The sequence below is a fragment of the Serpula lacrymans genome (genome assembly GCF_000218685.1).
Source record: "Serpula lacrymans var. lacrymans S7.9 unplaced genomic scaffold SERLAscaffold_14, whole genome shotgun sequence".
In the NCBI taxonomy this organism is placed as follows: Eukaryota; Fungi; Basidiomycota; class Agaricomycetes; order Boletales; family Serpulaceae; genus Serpula; species Serpula lacrymans.
In genome coordinates, this window is record NW_006763303.1 from 788932 (window position 1) to 806678 (window position 17747).

The following is a 17747-nucleotide window of genomic DNA, read 5'->3' on the forward strand; positions in this document are numbered from 1 at the left end:
GCACCATATTCATTCAAGACCGTATTGCATACAAAGGTAAGCCCCGTCTGCACCAGCACTTGCTTTACCGTGCCAATAACCCCGTTTTCAGATTTATAACCGTGTAAATTTGTACTTACTCCCTCATGCATCCCTTTGGCGGAACACCAATATGCCCTAGGTGCAACAAGGCTGTCTATGCCGCAGAACAGGTATGTGGTCTCCGTCATTCATTCACAGTGTCCACAATTGTCGTTCTATGTAGGCCATGGGACCAGGAAGGAAGGTGAGCTAGTTTACCGCTATCACAGGGACTGCTTGGAATTCACCATTTCCTCTAGTTATACCACAAGGTAAGCGTACATACTCAGCGTACATCTGCGCTCTGCTGAACTAACCACCACGAAGCCATGTCTCGCATGTAAGTTGTGTAACAAGAGACTCGACTCCTATACCTTGCTAGAACACGATCAGGAGGTTCGTGTTTTCTCTCTTTCTTCTCGCTTTTCTCTCGTAACTGAGCCTCGATCATGCAGCCTTACTGGTAAGCGTATCTACACTATGTATATTCTCTGTACTAATCAATCCGACTGACGTGATCCATGATGTATATAGCAAATCTTGTCATGTCAAGAATTTTGGAACACGAGACCTTCGTCAAGCCAACCTCCCCCATCGAGAGGATAATTTAGGCTCTCCCAACTCAGCCCCATCTCCCCTCCCCATCTCCCCTGTCAAGACCTCCTTCTCCCTGTCCAGGCCCCCCGCACATCCCACTCCCATCCAACGCAACTCCTCCCGTTCTCCAGCGCCCTCCTACAGCACAGGCTCCGGCCGGTCCGCAGCACGCTCTCCCCCGCCCGTCCTTCGCGCAAACTCCACACTTCCCTCCAAATACAACAAATCCCCCATCACAACCTTCGACGGATCGCTGCCAGGCGAGGGAAATGCCCACATCGGCGAGTCGGCAGTACAACCATCAGGCTCCCCCGTGAGTCCCACCTTCAAGGGAACGCCTACACACAGTGGTCGGGGACTCGGAGGTCTCCCTCGTACCGTCCCTTTCAGTCCTACCAAGACGGAATTTGGGCGGACGCATGTCTCTACTGTCAGCAATGGGGACAAACTGGAGCCTTCGCAAATTTCTGCCGTCACTCTCGGTCGGTCCAGCTCTTCTACGTCAGCGATGGAACAAACCCCCAAGACGTCTCCTTTGAAGCCTACAGCCACAGGGACCAGATATGGTATGGCCTTGTCTGGTGCAATTCACAGTCCAAGTCCCAGTAAGCAATGGGGGGGCACCAACCCGATTTGTCCGCGATGCGGCAAGAGCGTCTACTTTGCGGAACAAGTAAGTTGTCATTAATTGTTATTTCTTTACCATTTACATTCATTTTCGAATATAATTTGACCTTGTTACCATTATTACATAATTATGTGTAGATGAAAGCTGTTGGCAAGACCTGGCACAAGGGATGCCTGAGATGCACCGAGTGCAATACATCTCTAGACTCGACGAAGCTGACGGAGAAAGATGGTGATCCATTCTGCCATAGATGTTACAGCAAGGTGCGTCAACTCTCTCCCTCCAAACTCATTAATGAGAAATAATTCTAATCGCCCTTTGGCACAGCTACACGGGCCACAGGGAAGCGGATACGCACTCCTGGGAAAAGCGGGTGGATAAAGTTTTGAGGTGAGACGTTTGCTGTACGCAACGTGTGTGAAGAGAGATTTTGGATGGTCGCTCCCGTATCGTTATCATTATTCAATTTCACTTTCACTGTACTATTTTGTTTTAATACCTTTCTCTTGACGAACTTCTAGATAGACGTATTCTATGTCTATGGAGGACTGCAGTTCCACAAACGTGTGATGCACGCTCGACTGTCTATCCTCTAAACAGTCTGCTCACAGGAGACTGATCGTAGGTTAGCTTAAGGCCACTGCTCTGCATGTGTATAGCATTTCTTGTATGAGGCGAAAAAAGCGAGTGGTATAGGTCAGAAGTATTGGAGTACATTTCCTATATGTATGAGAGCAATCTACAATTGACGAGTAAAGCGGCAGAACGACGAAGACTAATCTTTGCCAAAATAACAACACATGGAGGGATACTATCTCCTCTACACCATCAAAAGGACCTCAACGAAATCTGCGGTTTCAGCTTATGAGGCTCCGCAGCTGTCGCACCTGCCACAGCGCGTCTGACGGATTGCTCCAAGACCTCTCTCACGGGTGCCTCCAGTCGAGCTGTCACTTCCTTGAACGAGGTCGGCGAGGAAGTGGCGAACGTTAGTAATTGAGCTACGCTGTGAGCATGTACCGTCGGTAGCGTGGCTTGTGCTGGACGGAGCAGAAGGGTGATGGTGGGAAGGATGATGCTCAAGACGCGGTCGCCTTGATTTTGTAAAGAAAGACAGATGCTTTCAGCAAGGATCGTACTTTCATTAACATAACCTCCACTTACGTTGTTCATTCGTCGTCATAGTCACTAGTGCCGCAAACGTTTTCAGGACTTCGTCGATAGCTGTGATGTCTTGTTCAGACATGGAGCCATCGTCCAACCGCGGGGAAACCTTCGCTATGTATTCGACGAGGGAAGGTAGGAGCAATTTGATACAGAAACGCAGTGGAATATTTGCAGATGCTGCGATGGTTACAGTCTTTGAGCAATGCGCTGCGACCAAAGCCATCTGATAGTTATATGTCAATCTAAAAATAACATCCGTTTGGCAAAAGTATCACCTCTGTGGCCTCAAGCAACTTCTGTGAGATCAAGAACGAACAATGCTCTATCACCCCTCGAGCAATTTTGATTTGAGGGGGCATCGTCGTTAATATAAGCACCGCAGCCAGTAGATTGTTTTTCACTTTTCGAGACGATATGACACCCTGTCTGCCCCTAAGAAAACCAAGGGTATTTAAAAGTCAACACAGAAGTAGCACGCAATGGTCGTACCTCATTTCATCGACATTAAGCAGGCAAGAAGACAGGAACCCATGCACCGACTCTTCGAAGCGAGTTCGTGCGCCAGTGGAGTCGTGTATTGGAACGGAAAGTAGTGATTTCAAGGCAGGCAGTGTAGGTTCAACGAGGTCGTCTTCCGAAGATTCATCCTTGAGTAGCTCTATTTCATGTATCAATGTGATGTTTGACTAATCACAGCGATACCAACGTACCACCGTATAGCATACATGCAACGCTGCGAATATCTTCTTTTGTGCTTGGCTCTGCAGCACTTGCAGCAACTTGGAATACCAATAACGCAGTGCGAACCATCTTGGTTTTGGCTGCGAGACCACCCTCTGGAACAAAAAACCGATCAGATCACGAGGAGTAGCACATGGGGACCACTTACGAATGGCTGGAGCAGCCGATGTTGGGTGAGAATGTCGAAGGACGTAGGCAGCTATTTTCAAACAATGACCACGGACGGAACTAGGTGCAGCACTTGTATCGCTACGTCAATATGATGGCAGATTACATAGCAGGGATACAAACATACCTGAAGACCTCGCTCTTCTCCAGATCCTCGAATCCAGATTGAAAGGCGACGAGAACATCAAGCAGATGAACCAGGATATTTGCCGACTCTACCATGGCCAAACGGTAACAAAGGCTAGTAAACTCTCTGAGAATGATCGGATCTAGTAGAGCCTTCCCGGAGTACTGAGGAGAAACGATGCATTTAAGGGCTCTGAGTGCAGCAATCATAACGGTCGTACGAGCTTCGGTAGGGCCCGGAGATGCAGTTGTCAGTGCTTCGTATACCTGTCCGAAGATTATGAAAAAGAAATCGGCCGGCTCCGTACGAGGCGTGGAGTTCGGTGCTGGAGCGTTAGGTGGGACGATTTGCCCAAGAATGGCAGACTTAATGTGGGGATCCGAATGTTCCATGGCACTTGCGACGGCTTGAAGAATGATGGGCCAGTACTCTATATAATACTAGATGATCGTTTAAACTAGGAAAGTAAGAGTAAGAGTAAGTGACGAGATGTACATACCGGCAGCAAAACAACCTTCCCTAGGCTGGAGAAGGATGGATCCAATGCCGATGACGCGTCTTGGATGAATTCCGAGTCGGCGCGGATAACTGCATAATCACGCAAGCTGGCAATCCACAAAGTTGCAAGCGTCCTTCGGTGAGGTTTGAGAATATCAAGTAGATAAGTCTGCTCAGCACTGGCACTTTCCAATTGTGCCCATGCCGACAGGACTGATATGCGTAACATGCCAGAAGCGTTTGGACTCAAATCCACAGAATCCCCTAGAGATAGATTTCCGGTATCTAAAAACAATCATTGTCCATTAGTATATAAAAACAGGTAGATGATTCAAGTTCTGACCGTTTAATTGTTCAAGAGCAAGCGTGAGCATCTTGAGCACACGCCCCATACGGTTGACTTCTTTTATGATACCGCATCCAACAAATACTGCACAGGCGCGTATGGCAGATGCTAGTATTTCTGGGGTTGAGTCGGCAGAGAAGGCTGGTGTCAGAGCAGCAGTAATGGGAGCTTGATGTTGTTCGAGAAGAAGAGCATCGCTATAGTCGGGGTCGGGAGATTTAGCGAAGATCTGTAAAATACGTATGAGAAATAAGACACAAGCAACGATATGATTCAGTACCTTGATGACATCTTGTAAAACTACGAGTCCCTCTAGTCGAATCTCGGTCACGTACGCTGCAGATGCTGTAAATGCCATCTTTATAAGATCAGGCACTCGAGAAACGAGAAGTCCGGTCGAAGCAAGACCATGGCTACGGGCAAAGGGGATATCAAAATGCTCTCTCCTTCCAGACCGAGTTAGAATAGTGCAGATATCGTGAAGACAATGTAGTGCGAAAAGCTGAGTTCGCCAACGAGATATAGGGAAGGCAGTACTTTGATGTTGATTGTTGGCCTCTGAGGCCATGGTGCCACTAAGGGATTCTCCTTCGTCATCGTTGGTGTTACTTGTGATAGTAGCTACCTGTTGGGATGCTGTTGTTCGTAACATAATCCTCTGACATAAATCAATCCAAGCTGAAGGATTATGTACAGCAGTTTGTTGCAACCAGCTGGAGATGACATTCTTGACACCTTCCACCGAAGAATCATCATCCAACATACCAAAGAGATGTTCGACAAGTCGATCACCTCCCAATCGAGACATCGCCAGTGCATCCCTTTGGACAAGCTGATAGAGAGCATCTATTGAAGCAAGTTTGAGCTTGCGTCTGGAAGAAGCCAAGTGATATCTGAAACGATCGACCATCTCCGGAATGTGAACGTGTTCAGGCGCGAACATAAGGAAATGCTGCATGCACTTGATTGCCTCCACACAAATATCATCGTCATCTTCCAGAGAAAATTCATGGACCATATTGAGCACAAGGGTCCTTGTCCGCACCGAATCTTGTATATCAGGTCCAAGGACGGTGATGATCGCATCAATGATTTGGCAGACCACTGGATACGCTGCAAGGTCACCACTGGAGTTTGAATTGTTCAAGGTTCCACCCTCTATTTCGTGAGAATCCAGGTTGTATATCTTCAAAAGCATGCCTAGAGTTCCGGGTACGAAAGACGAGTAAGCAAGATTTGCGGCGTTGATCACACGAGCCAGGGCATTTAGTGACCAAAAATGAACCAAGGGGTGCGGGTCATTGCTCAAGGACATCAGGATGTTAACCGTCGTCTTCAAAAGAGGACCTGCAGCGAGGCCACCGACATGGCTATAGATGGCGCCAAAGGCTAAGGCACACCCAGCTCGACCTTGAGGGTCACGGTTGTTGACAACATGATCCACCAAGACTTTAATTTGACTGGTTAAGAAGGTGGTGCCTGCAATGTTGGCCATTCGACCGATGGCTTCGCTGCTAGCAGACCTTAGAACACTATCCCCGTCAACGAGTGCATCCTGTTTCAACATATTGAGTAATGCAAAGAAAATAGTATACGCAAGGTGAAAGTACCTTCATAAATGGGGCAATCACTGAAGTAATCTGAGAACTCCCAAACGTCTCTCGAGCCTGACGATAATGAGACGTCATTGCATGGCGTAAACTCTGGACAATAGCTATGACGCTATTGACGAACATAGCAGTTCTACGACCGGCGTTCTTCTCAAGCTTACTCGATCGGACTGTTTCCACCAACTGAGATACTGTACGCGTTGTGGACGCAAGATCCTGAACCGGCAGAAGTTGCGCAAAGAGTTCTATGGCCGAGTCTACAACAGCAGTGATGGGTGAAGGTGCTTCCACTAGTCGAAACTCGTCTTCTGGAGAGTTGTCTGGGCATAGTGAGAGTGTGTCATGCTCAGGTGCCCACAGCGATGGTTTGCAAAGCTTTGGCAAGAGATAATCAGGGAGTTGCATTGTCACGACCATTGCAACGAGCTTACCAGCATATCCGTAGTTTCTTCAACCAATGTGACACGAGAATGACTCGTAGCAGCTGACTGACCGTCTCCTTCTGCACCACCTTCCGCAATATCAATAGAAGTAACTCCATACGCGTAACCGTCTGCACACTGCCAAATCGAAGTAAGTGCTCCCGAGGACGATGCAATCGCAGCCTGCATAGAGGAACCAGCGAAACCATCTGGACTTGCGAAAAGAGCGATCGCAGATTGCAGTAAGGTCGTTTGAACAGATTCAGTCAGACTTGCCGTCCCAAGCGCTGTGAAAGCCTGGTAAACTCTGCGACGGAGTAAGGCCTCTCTTGATCGAAGGGATAGACCTTTTTGGTCAGTTTGCATGGAAGTAGAAGAATCCTCGAAACTTTGAGAGTTAATCGTATTTAAGAAAGACAATGCGTTGCCCAATAAAGTTGACACGCGGCGCGCAACATCGAGGGTAAGAAGTGGGGTGTTATGGCGTAAAAAGCAAAGGATAGCACCGAGTGCACTTTCCCGAACATGAAGAAGGAACTCCCATTCTGCAACAGTGCGTCCTGTTGGGTTATCTTTGCTCGTAGGTTTTGGCAAGGCATTACGCCATAGAACCAGTAGTTGTGGAAGGTGTGGCCTGACGAAATTGGGCCCTAGCAGCATGAGGGAAGCTATGCAAGTCCAAGCAACTTCTACTTCTACTCCGGCGATTTTAACATCGTGGTCACTGGCACGTTTCAAGAGCTGGGTCGCAATGTCGAGTACTTTTGCAGTAATATCATAGGAGACGTACAGCGGGCGCCGTGGGATGATAGCAACCAGGGCAGCAAGACCGTAAGCATGGCCTAACGCACGGAGATCGACATCGGATGGTGCTGCCGGAGACTGCAAGGAATCGATATCACGCTGCAAAAACTCAATGATGACCAATATAACTTTCGGTAAGCGCAGCGGCGTTGAATAACAGAAGCATCGCAAAGCCCAAGCAGCATTCACACGGACTGTATGACTTGAGTGCGAAAGCAGGGTTACCAAGGGTTCTGACACAGCTTCCTGGTGTAGGGTATCAATCGTCAGAACTCGTGCTATGTTGGAATACATCGATGATACGTACCTGGACTGGAGGAGGAGCGTTTCCAAGTTGCTGCAACAAACCAGCCAGTTCCCTCAGTACTATCGTGAGTACGAGCGAATTGGGGGAAAGGTGACCTGGCATTAAGGCAGGCCATCTCTTCAGGTATGAAGACGATAGCTCCCTAATGGCACCTATTTGCCCCTGCTCAGTCAGCATGCGAACGGCAATCAAGTCTCGCAGCAGCAGTCCTATAAGCTTTCTAAGAAACAATTTGTCGTATCTAGTAGCAGAGTTTTTCGGGTTTGAAACGATCTCAGTCATCAGATGACTAACGATGAGAGCGTAGTTGCTCTCTGCGAAACTGGAGCCAAGCTTGTTTAGGAGTGCTATATAGAAATCGAAGATGCCAGCCCTAGCCTTCCGTGATGTCTGTGGTTTGTTAAATAGGGACGATAGCTGAGAAAACATCTCTTGAGGAGAAAGCAGTGCTTTCGTCTGTTCCGAGGTCATATGCGAAGGAGCAGATTCTTGATCCTCCTCATTCTCTTTCTTCCCCTTCTGAGTGGATTCAGGAGCAGGAATGACGCGTTCTATTTGCGTGAGAGATAGTACATGTCCGACCAATTGAGCGAGAGACTGCCGCGTGACATGATCTGCGTTGTCGAGATTTTTAGTAGAAAGGATGACTATTGATTCGACTTCGCCAACAGTGATGATCTCTTCGGGCGGATACATAGCTATCAGAACCTAAGAAAAGCTCATTAGGGATATAGAACGACCTAGAGAGATCTACTTACTCCTGCTGCAGCGCGTTGGACAGCTAGTGCCTTGTCACTGAGTCCATATTTCATTTGCTTGATGATGTCTTTCGAGATTGCGTCTGTTACGGCCTTCCTTGCTGTTGTAAGGGCTTTTCGCAACGCTGATAAAGCGTGATGCCGGATAAGTGGGGACTTTGAAGAGAGAATGCAGGAACGACGTCGTCATGAGCAATGGCTTGAGTGATATAAAGCTAAAGCTACATACCCCTGATGATTTATATGTTTTCAGCGAGATAGTGGCGATTTCAACCATGAATGACATGAACTAATAGTAGGTGTGAGAACAGTACGCGATAACTCGGAGAGAGCATACTTGTGAGCCAAAAACGGCCATCAATTCCCCAATGCAATATAATGCGGCTCTAGATTGAAGTAAGTCATTGTGTTGTACATATAGAAAAGTGTGCTAGAGCTCACGTTCTAACAGTTTCCTTGTCAGATGATTTGAAATCTCCGGCAACCTTAACGAATGTTTGCAAAGTATCGAAAAGGGTCTTTGATTCTCCTCGTGTGTATAATGAGATGAGACATCTTGCAACAGGGTTTCTCAGAATGCGACCAGGGATAGGATACTGGTCTGCACGGGTGATAGCCTTGACAAGAGTCGATTCTACATGCGGTTGCGATGCTTTGATTTGGTCCTGGGGAGTATGAGTATGGACGATATTGCTGAATGAATAAATGTTCGTACATGAGGTGCATCTTTGAGCTTTTCTTCGAGAGAACAGAGCCACTGAAAGAGGTAAAGTTCGCCATTTTCACCCGAAAGCTGTGACTGGGACGAATGAGCCAAAATTGCGGGTTACTGCGAGCAGAACACAGATACCTCATCAATTTCATCTATCGTGACTTCTGCAGCCATATCAGTAGCTTCGATATTCCAGCAATCACAGTGAAAGATAGGAATATATGACACGAAAGAAAAGACGCGGAGCTCACTGCAGGTTGAGTTTCTTAGAGAGAACGCAGCAATAGTACTGCGCTTACATAACAGGGTAATGGACTGGCTCAATATAGCACTCAGAGCTCAATCCTCGAGGCCGCTGCCTTTCACTCCTTCGCTTGCCTTCGCTTCTTGCAACTTAGAACGCCCAAGCTTAGGATGCTATAGTATTCACATATAAGCCATATTGGTCGCATAAATGGCGTTGGCACAAGAGCCTGCGATGGTTCCTGACGATACAGCGTGTTCTGTGCCCAGCTTGAAGGTATCTGAACCAAATGTAGACCCACCAGTTGACTCCTGCCAGGACATGTCCTCGGTCGCGGCTGAAACGCCTTCAAACTCGTTCAGTGGTGCTTTATTGACCTCGTCTTCGACTACGAGCGAAACTGTAACTCCCGTGTCGGTTCCATGCACGCCCACCAGCGTCTCACAGGATCTTGCCCCCTCGCACGCCGACAAATGTCGATCTGCCCACCTACACCCATCCGCACGTCTTTCCTCGTCTTCGTTACTGCAACCTCTGCGCCCTCATCCAGCCAAGTCTCTCGCTTTCAACAAATACATTCTGTACGAGAACAAACTTCGCTTCTACATCATTGCCTCCAATGCGTCCGACTCTCGCCATCGTATCATTAAAATCGACCGAACCTCCCAGTGCGACCTCACCATCGTCGAAGACGAGACTGAGTACAGCGGGAAGCAGATGAGTGCGATGCTCAAAATGCTTGACGATGGTAACAAAGGCTCGGGTGGTTTGGGAAAACCACGCGTGTTCTTCGGAGTTGCTGGTAAGAGGGCCGTACACTATGGTGAAAATATGCCCAGTTCTGACTCGTATCAGGATTCGTGAAGTTTACTGCAGGCTGGTATATGCTTATAATCTCCGAGCGTTCCGTCGTAGCTCTCCTGGGCGGTCATTATCTCTACCATTGCGAGAGTACCGAAATGATTCCCGTCTGTATTAATCACAAGATCGAGAAACCTGCCGAGGAGCAGCGTCTGATGAACGTATTCAAACAAGTGGACATGTCTAAGAATTTCTACTTCAGGTATTTGCACGACTCAAGGAACCTTACTTCAGACTGACAGCCATTGTAGTTACTCATACGACTTGACATCAACTCTCCAGCGTAATTTGACACAAATAGGCCGCTTTGCAGGAGACATGTGGCCTTTCACTGACCGTTATGCCTGGAACTTTCATATGCTGTCTTCGCCTTTCGAAAATGAAACGGAACATGTCGTGAGATCTCACTGGATGCTACCTCTCGTTCACGGTCACGTCGATCAAGCCAGTGAGTATTCCCTACTTTTGTCGACTTCGCAGTTCGGCGAAAGTTGTCACTCATATCCCACTCACTAACTTGACTCGCCTTCCCAGAGTTGACTGTTCTAGGCCGAGTCGTTTTTGTCACTCTCATAGCTCGTAGGTCCCGTCACTATGCAGGCGCAAGGTATCTCAAAAGAGGTGTCAACGAGGAGGTACCTAAATCTATGTAACATACTATCCTCTTCGCATCCCTGAGTTTGCTTCGTAGGGCAATGTCGCCAACGAAGTTGAAACTGAACAAATAGTCTCAGAAGCCCTCACGACCGCATTTTATTCACCACCAGGAAGGGACTCACCCCCAGAGGGGCAGCTGCGCCGTCCCAGCCCCCACTACACTAGCTACGTTCAGGTAACACCCCCCATAGCCACTTATTCTCCTACCTTTGACCGAGAAAACGATGTATCTAGTATAGAGGAAGCATCCCCATTCACTGGACGCAAGAAACGACAAATATGAGTCCTAGACCACCTATTGAAAGTATGTTGGTGCCTATATGTTTTGCATTGACCACATTGCTGACCTCTTTCCCAGTCAATGTCATCGATCCTTTTTATACTGCTGCATCCCGACACTTCGATGACCTTTTCAGACGATATGGAGCCCCGATCACTGTACTCAACCTGATAAAAAGGCGTGAGCCTGTACCTAGGGAATCAAAGCTACTAGAAGAGTACACACAATGCGTCAAATACCTCAATCAGTTTCTTCCGGAAGACAAGAAAATGATTTATCGCGCTTGGGATATGTCTCGTGCATACAAAGAGTATAATGTTCATTCCCTCATTTTCAGACCCTAGTAATATTAAAGATAATGTAGAAAAACACAAGACGTGATTAGCTACCTCGAAGACATCGCGGAAGAATCTATCCTGATTACCGGGTTTTTCCACTCCGGACCTGAGCCATACTCGCACTTTCTGCAAAATGATATTGAGTGAGTGGTACCAAGTAGGTATGCTTTCAGCCATTGATATTATGCGCTACAGTGACGAAGAGCGACCCCCTTGGCGCAACCACATCTCCCTTCAGAACGGTATCTGTCGAACAAATTGTGTTGACTGTCTAGATCGCACCAACGCTGCACAGTTCGTTTTCGGGAAGCGTGCTCTGGGACACCAGCTGTACGCCCTTGGCGTCGTCGACAGCCCCAACCTTGCTTTCGATTCGGACGCTGTGAATATGTTAACGGAGATGTACCATGATCACGGAGATAGTGAGTCTTACTCGCACTTTAATATTTCTCCCCTGCCTTCTCTAACTGTAAAGTAGCCATTGCCCTACAGTACACAGGAAGTGCCCTCGTAAACCGAGTTGAGACATACCGGCGCATGCCTCACTGGAATAGCCACTCACGAGACATAATCGAAAACATACGGCGTTTCTACACTAACTCTCTTCTAGGTATGTACAATGTCCGGACATTATTCAATATACCTTATGCCATTTGATTCACTCCGTAGATGCTGACAAGCAGATGGCGATCAACCTATTCCTTGGTGTCCGCAGCGAGCGCACCAGTGTCCATCCTCCCAAACGGGGTGGCTACCAGAAATGGTTCCACGAGGAACACCTTCGGCCGGCCTACGTCGTCGATGAATGTGACAGAGCAATTCGGGACTTCGTCCAAGCAAGAGGAGATTTCTGGATTGAGTACTACCGTCCTTTGCTCTTTACGACATTGGGAAAACACTTTGCGTATTCGATGAACAGCACATTGAAGCTTCCTGGGTGCGTCCTTGTCCCTGTCACTGCCCTTCTCTCTTCTAAGCTCATAAGTATTTTGTAGTAAAACGGCGAAGGACATCAATACCAGTCCTTTCCTCCCGCATAGTACTCGTTCCGTGCATCATCCGAGGTATGACATATTCTCCTCTTGCTACGGATCTGTATTTTGATATCGCATTTAAGGCTCATGGAAGGAGTCCGACGATGGATTGGCGCTCATCCCACTTCGCGTGTTCAAACTTCTAACAGAAGGCCAAGCTCAAAGGTGGAGAAACATCAGAAGACACACCAGGATCCCGAACATGATCATCGATCTACGGAAGCGATAGCCAAACGACTATTAGACCCTATCGTTTCCAACGAGGAAAAGGCAGAATATCAACAGTCTGTATCCTCACCCTACGCTGCTTTTGCGTTTCTTGACTGAACTGCTTTACAGGTATATTGAGCAGTGCCATTTTCTACTGCAAGCACCGCCTGATGAGGCAGAGGCCGCAGATAAGGAATTGTATGAGAAGTTTGTCGGAAAGGCTATGGGAGATGTTTACGATTGGAGTGCCGAGGTGCCTTTGAATTTCTACGCCTCTTATGCGGAACTAGGGACGGCACAGTATCTAGATGGGGGGCGAAAAGACAGCCTACCCATCACGTTCAATTACGACCGATGGCTCAATGAGGGAGCACAGAAGCTTGCTTGAGATGTAGTACACTTATAATCATATGGGATCTGATATTTCCTTGTTTTCATTGTGTGTATGTAATGTTTTTCGTCCGCTGCATCACTATAATTATTATCATCAAGAGGCTAACACCATTGCAATGGCTGACACTGACTTCATCTATAAATATTTCTGCTCGGAGCCGCTCAGAGAGCCGCGGTTGGTGAGAATTCTTAGCCATGGCACATCTCAGACAGGATTTTACGTATTCCTGTACGTCTTTGACCATGCCAGGCCACATGTAGTTTCTGGAGATCAACTCCATTGTTCGTTGCCACCCAGGGTGCCCAGCCACTGGAGTGTCGTGATGTCTGTCTATTGCCTTGATCCTTGCAGACTCAGGCACATAGATTTTGTCTTTAAAATGGAAGAGCCTGTCTTCCCATAAATAGTTTTCATTGCCATCAAGGCGCACCTTCTCTTCTGAGGAGATGTCTTTCTTGAAGATTTCCAGAAGATCGGAATCCTGCCCGATTCTAACATTGGCAACCCTTGATTGGTCTATCAGGGTAACACCTTTGTTGTCATCTTCGATGCCGTTGGCATGATCCTCTCTTCTGGACAAAGTGTCCGCTTTCCCCATAGAGCTTCCAGGCTTATGAATTAATTTATAATTAAACCTTGACAAGTATACTGCGTAGCGGGCCTGTCTTCGGTTCAAGTCTCGGGCCGTCATAAAATACTCCAGATTCTTATGATCAGTCCAAATTTCAAATTGGTGTCTAGCACCTTCTAAGTAGTGCCGCCAGTGCTCTAGAGCTCTAATGATGGCCAGCATCTCCTTATCATATATTTGATAGTTGCGCTCTGTAGGCGACAAACTATGCGATAAATAGGCACAAGGCCTCCAAAGATCGTCAGGGCATTTAATTGATAGAACAGCCCCAGTAGCAAAATCAGAAGAGTCGGTTTCTAGCCGGAACTCTTTGTCCAATTCTGGAAATGCTAATATGGGCGCTGTCATGCACCAAAGTTGATTGGTAGCATGGACAGGTGTCAATAACGAAGCAAATATTCAAAAAGACTCGCCTTTGCGCCACACGGGCACAGTGCCACATGGAATAGTAATTAATATTGCCTTTTTCGAACTTGTGGCTGATCAGCACCACCTCTATTAGGCAATCCAGTCACGCTCACCTTTGCTTTTCCATCCGGTACTTTCCGCATTTCGGCATTTCGGCAAATTTTCGCGTCGCCACTGGCTACACATTGCATTGCGCCCTCGCTTTTGTCGTTTCCCTTACTCCCCTTCCTTTGCCTAGCCCCACCATGGGCCCCTTCCTCTCCTTTTTATTCTCACCTGATGGTCGTTTCTGGATCCCCATTCTAATCCACTTTTTCGTCACCTCCACCCTCCTCCTCCTCATCTTATTTGCACCCCCACCATTTCTGATGTCACCACTTCCTATCCGCTTCCGTCGCCAATCCGTTGACTACCACGTGCCACTGCTGATATCAGCAAAGCCCCGGCGGCCGGTCCAAATAGGGCAACAGGTCCATCTTCATGACGTTGATCTGCCATCATATACTATCAAAATGTCGGTCGCTCGTCTTGCCTGGTTGGAGCATGGGTGGGTAGTTTTTGAGCTGGAGAAGGTTCATCCCCTTGCGTCGCCCATGTTCATCGCTGTCCCATTCACTTGGGTACACTTATCTTTTGTCCATTGTCTTCGCTACAGCTACACCTACCACACGCTGCCTGGGACTCACTTATTCCAAATTGGAACTACTCCTCTCCCTCCCTCGTTTGATCAGGTGGTCCAACACAACCAGTCCATTGGTAAGGCCATGGAACTGTCGGATTTAGACTAGGTGGTGGACCGGTGGCTCCAGTTTCTTTTTCTTCAGCAGAACATTCATTTACAGTGCGATTATTTTTGATTTTTGAATCATTTTTATGGACACATATTTTTTTAGAATGCCTGACTGACAATAAAGGAACTGTGTTGATACTGATAGTGTTTTGCCTTGCCCTTTTTTTACTGCATCTTCCCATGACATCATGATTTTCCTGCTCTCTTTTTGCTATTGGACTTTACTTTATGGCTGTACAAACCTGTGACATTACTCACAGCATTCATTGTTCTATCTCTTTCTTTTCCTTTTTTGACAATCTTATCCTGTACTACCTACGCAGGATTTGTCAGCATACATTCCTTCCTTCATGTTCTTTCTCATTCTTTTTGCACAGCTATACTGTGCATAGCCTACTTTTCTTTTACTATATAAACCCCTGTATTTTACCTTGTAAAAACAACAAGAACTCAATTCCAGACTTCTTCTCTAATCTCAAGTTCACTACTCTCTGCTACTTGTGATCCAGTGTAGTCACAACACTTCCCACTGCTACCACTGTTAATTGCTGTCATCATCACTTCCCACTTTTGAAGTCATTGTCATCCCTTTCGATTAGAGTCCTTCTGAGCACTACAGTTTGTGCGTCAGGAGCCTGCTATCACTGGGAACCTCGTCATATTGTTGTTCTCAAACCTACCTTGTGCTACGATTAGCAAGGTAGTGCTCATCTATACTCATTACTAAGCCCCTATCTTCTATAAATTCAACTATCCCTCCTCCTCAAAACCCACACTCATACACCACTGGGTTTTTACTTTGAAGGATCTTTATACGTACCACCCCACGAACAACCAGACCACTCCACTGTTCTAGGAGGCAAAGCCCATAAACAAGTTCCTTGGAATCTGGGAGGATTGTGTGTTAGTTTGTTTTGTGTGTGTTTTTTTTCTAACAACAGTTCTCATCATCGACACCAGCCCAGACCGGTGGTAGTCACCCAGAAAGGTGAAGAAGAGTTCAAAGTTGAACAAGTAGTAGATGCATGCTTGAAGTGTGGAAAATTAGAATTCCTAGTCCTATGGGAGGGCTATGGAGACAAGGACAGAATACGGGAACCAGAAGCCCATCTGGACAACTCCTGCAATATTGTTTGCAAATCTTATTCTAAGAATCCTTTAGCTCCTAGGAAGCTCAGAGGTATGGATTCAAATCTTTTTAAAATCCTTTTTCAACCTATACCCAAAAATTTAACTACTACCTCCGGTACTTGGTCTCGCCTGGAAGTCGAGCTTTAGAAAGTGGGTAGTGTTACGATACACAATTTTTGGACCTTTAAATTTCATTCTCCTCTTTAACTTTCTTCTGTAGTCTTCACACCCTGTGCCATGCAGCACTTTCCATTATTTGTTCAAACTCCACCTTCTCACGCTATGCTGCTTTTTCTTATTTTTAGCTACAAGTATCTCACACAGTGGAGCTGGTCACACAGGCTGTGCCCCATGACATCATCAGCCACTACCTCCATCAACTGTATAGTACATATGTACAAACAACCTGTAGTAGTATATATGCCCCAATAGATCAAGAAGACTCCTCAGCAAGTCCTCCTGTTGTTTACCCACAACAAACTCGGTCTACTTTAAGGGGCTTACCCACTCCTCATTCTATCCTCTATAGCTTGTCATTGTGTGCGCCAGAGTATAAAACTCTGGTTGTGACAGCTCATCAATCTCCTCCCCCAACCAAGCCGATGCCTCCACTGCATCTGCTTGCACTGGGGATAATAGTCTGACAGTGCCACCCTTAGTAAGTTGTAGTAACCTTGTGAATAGCATACCAGACGCTGACCTGATAATGTCTCCTAGACAACATACTCATGCTGCTCTCATCTATCCATATCAATAATGACGATGCTGTCATGCGGATATCCACTGTCATTCAACAAGCTGCCAGTTGCACAACCTCTGCCATCACTTTGGCCACATCAGCATCCACACTCACACCTACTCCTGCCCCGATGCCAGCTCCAGCTCCCACTCTGACTCCCACTCTCCCAGTGGCTTCTGCTGCCACTGCTGTGCTTGGGCTTAGTGCACCCGTTATGCTCCCTGCTGCTATAGCACCCATCAACCAGATTAGTGTGCCTTCTGTGTTAGAATATACTCTGACATACCAATACTCCATAGAATAATACCTCTGATTTGTAAGCCAGCCCAGTATGCAGCAGCTATTCTGTGTAAGACGTCCGTGGTTGCATGTCATGTTTAAGATCCTACATTGTATAACCTTGGCCATATAGCTCAATTGGTAGAGCAGCTGGCATGTATCCAGAAGGTTCCAGGTTCAATCCCTGGTCTGGTCATTATCCAATTTTATCATTCTGTGCCCTATTCTTATTCTTGCACCTACAGTATCATGGTGTGACTTACAACATACCTGAACCCGGGGCCCCTCCCCCATTCTATTGGGTGACTAGAGGGCGCCGTATCAGAATATTCTCTTCCTGGTGAGTTTATCTCAATCATGAGCTACTGGCACTCGTTAATTCCAGCAGGCAGACCACATCTCCTCTGGTCACATCTGTGAGCCGTGCCGTTTATACTCATTGCACATCCATCCATAGATACCAGCAGCCTGAGCATGGAGAGTGCTATTGATGCTGACAAGACTGAAATACTCCCGTAGTTTCATGGTGCAGGCTGGGTGTGGGTTGAATAATAGAATATATCTTGTATGCTACGCATAAATTTTTGTATCTGAAATGCTCAAATGCCACATCAATGCTTGTTTTCTTGATTTCTCGAACGTCCCTTGAAATCACCCATGTGTGTATAGGTTCTTTTTATCCACATTGGGGATTTACCAATGCCATCCTATCAATTAAAAATAAATTTGATGAAGCTGGGGTTGAAAAATAATATGCGACCGGCATGTTCAAGGTTTTCAACCGTAACCAATGGGCCACTGTACAA

At 46.9% G+C, this 17747-nt stretch overlaps 5 protein-coding genes across 5 annotated transcripts; 3 read left to right on the forward strand and 2 right to left on the reverse strand.

Annotated features, from left to right (window-relative positions):
• Positions 1-125: 125 nt before the first annotated feature.
• On the forward strand, positions 126-1894 carry SERLADRAFT_453022 (uncharacterized protein; the record flags this gene model as incomplete). Its single annotated transcript, XM_007323029.1, has 6 exons — positions 126-191; positions 245-265; positions 388-456; positions 614-1330; positions 1423-1548; positions 1613-1894. The coding sequence occupies 6 exons, from the start codon at positions 126-128 to the stop codon at positions 1664-1666; spliced, it is 1053 nt and encodes a 350-aa protein (XP_007323091.1).
• A 61-nt stretch (positions 1895-1955) lies between these two features.
• SERLADRAFT_453023 (uncharacterized protein) lies at positions 1956-9193 on the reverse strand (the record flags this gene model as incomplete). Its single annotated transcript, XM_007323030.1, has 19 exons — positions 1956-2379; positions 2450-2675; positions 2728-2884; positions 2942-3110; positions 3163-3288; positions 3342-3433; positions 3489-3928; positions 3988-4271; positions 4330-4561; positions 4613-5887; positions 5943-6262; positions 6436-7414; positions 7476-8153; positions 8234-8389; positions 8463-8522; positions 8571-8619; positions 8675-8898; positions 8949-9032; positions 9084-9193. 19 exons carry the CDS (start codon positions 9117-9119, stop codon positions 2114-2116), a joined length of 5853 nt encoding a protein of 1950 aa, XP_007323092.1.
• A 317-nt stretch (positions 9194-9510) lies between these two features.
• SERLADRAFT_453024 (uncharacterized protein) lies at positions 9511-12957 on the forward strand (the record flags this gene model as incomplete). Its single annotated transcript, XM_007323031.1, has 16 exons — positions 9511-9664; positions 9740-9991; positions 10045-10252; positions 10302-10498; positions 10585-10685; positions 10742-10882; positions 10942-11011; positions 11066-11297; positions 11352-11468; positions 11521-11747; positions 11804-11935; positions 11995-12262; positions 12321-12389; positions 12443-12643; positions 12699-12744; positions 12778-12957. 16 exons carry the CDS (start codon positions 9511-9513, stop codon positions 12955-12957), a joined length of 2595 nt encoding a protein of 864 aa, XP_007323093.1.
• Positions 12958-13922: 965 nt separating this feature from the next.
• SERLADRAFT_400626 (uncharacterized protein) lies at positions 13923-14348 on the reverse strand (the record flags this gene model as incomplete). Its single annotated transcript, XM_007323032.1, has 1 exon — positions 13923-14348. The coding sequence occupies one exon, from the start codon at positions 14343-14345 to the stop codon at positions 14181-14183; it is 165 nt and encodes a 54-aa protein (XP_007323094.1).
• A 166-nt stretch (positions 14349-14514) lies between these two features.
• On the forward strand, positions 14515-16070 carry SERLADRAFT_442484 (uncharacterized protein; the record flags this gene model as incomplete). The annotated part of the gene is made up of 2 exons (XM_007323033.1): positions 14515-14574; positions 15753-16070. The coding sequence occupies 2 exons, from the start codon at positions 14515-14517 to the stop codon at positions 16068-16070; spliced, it is 378 nt and encodes a 125-aa protein (XP_007323095.1).
• Between the last annotated feature and the right edge of the window lie 1677 nt (positions 16071-17747).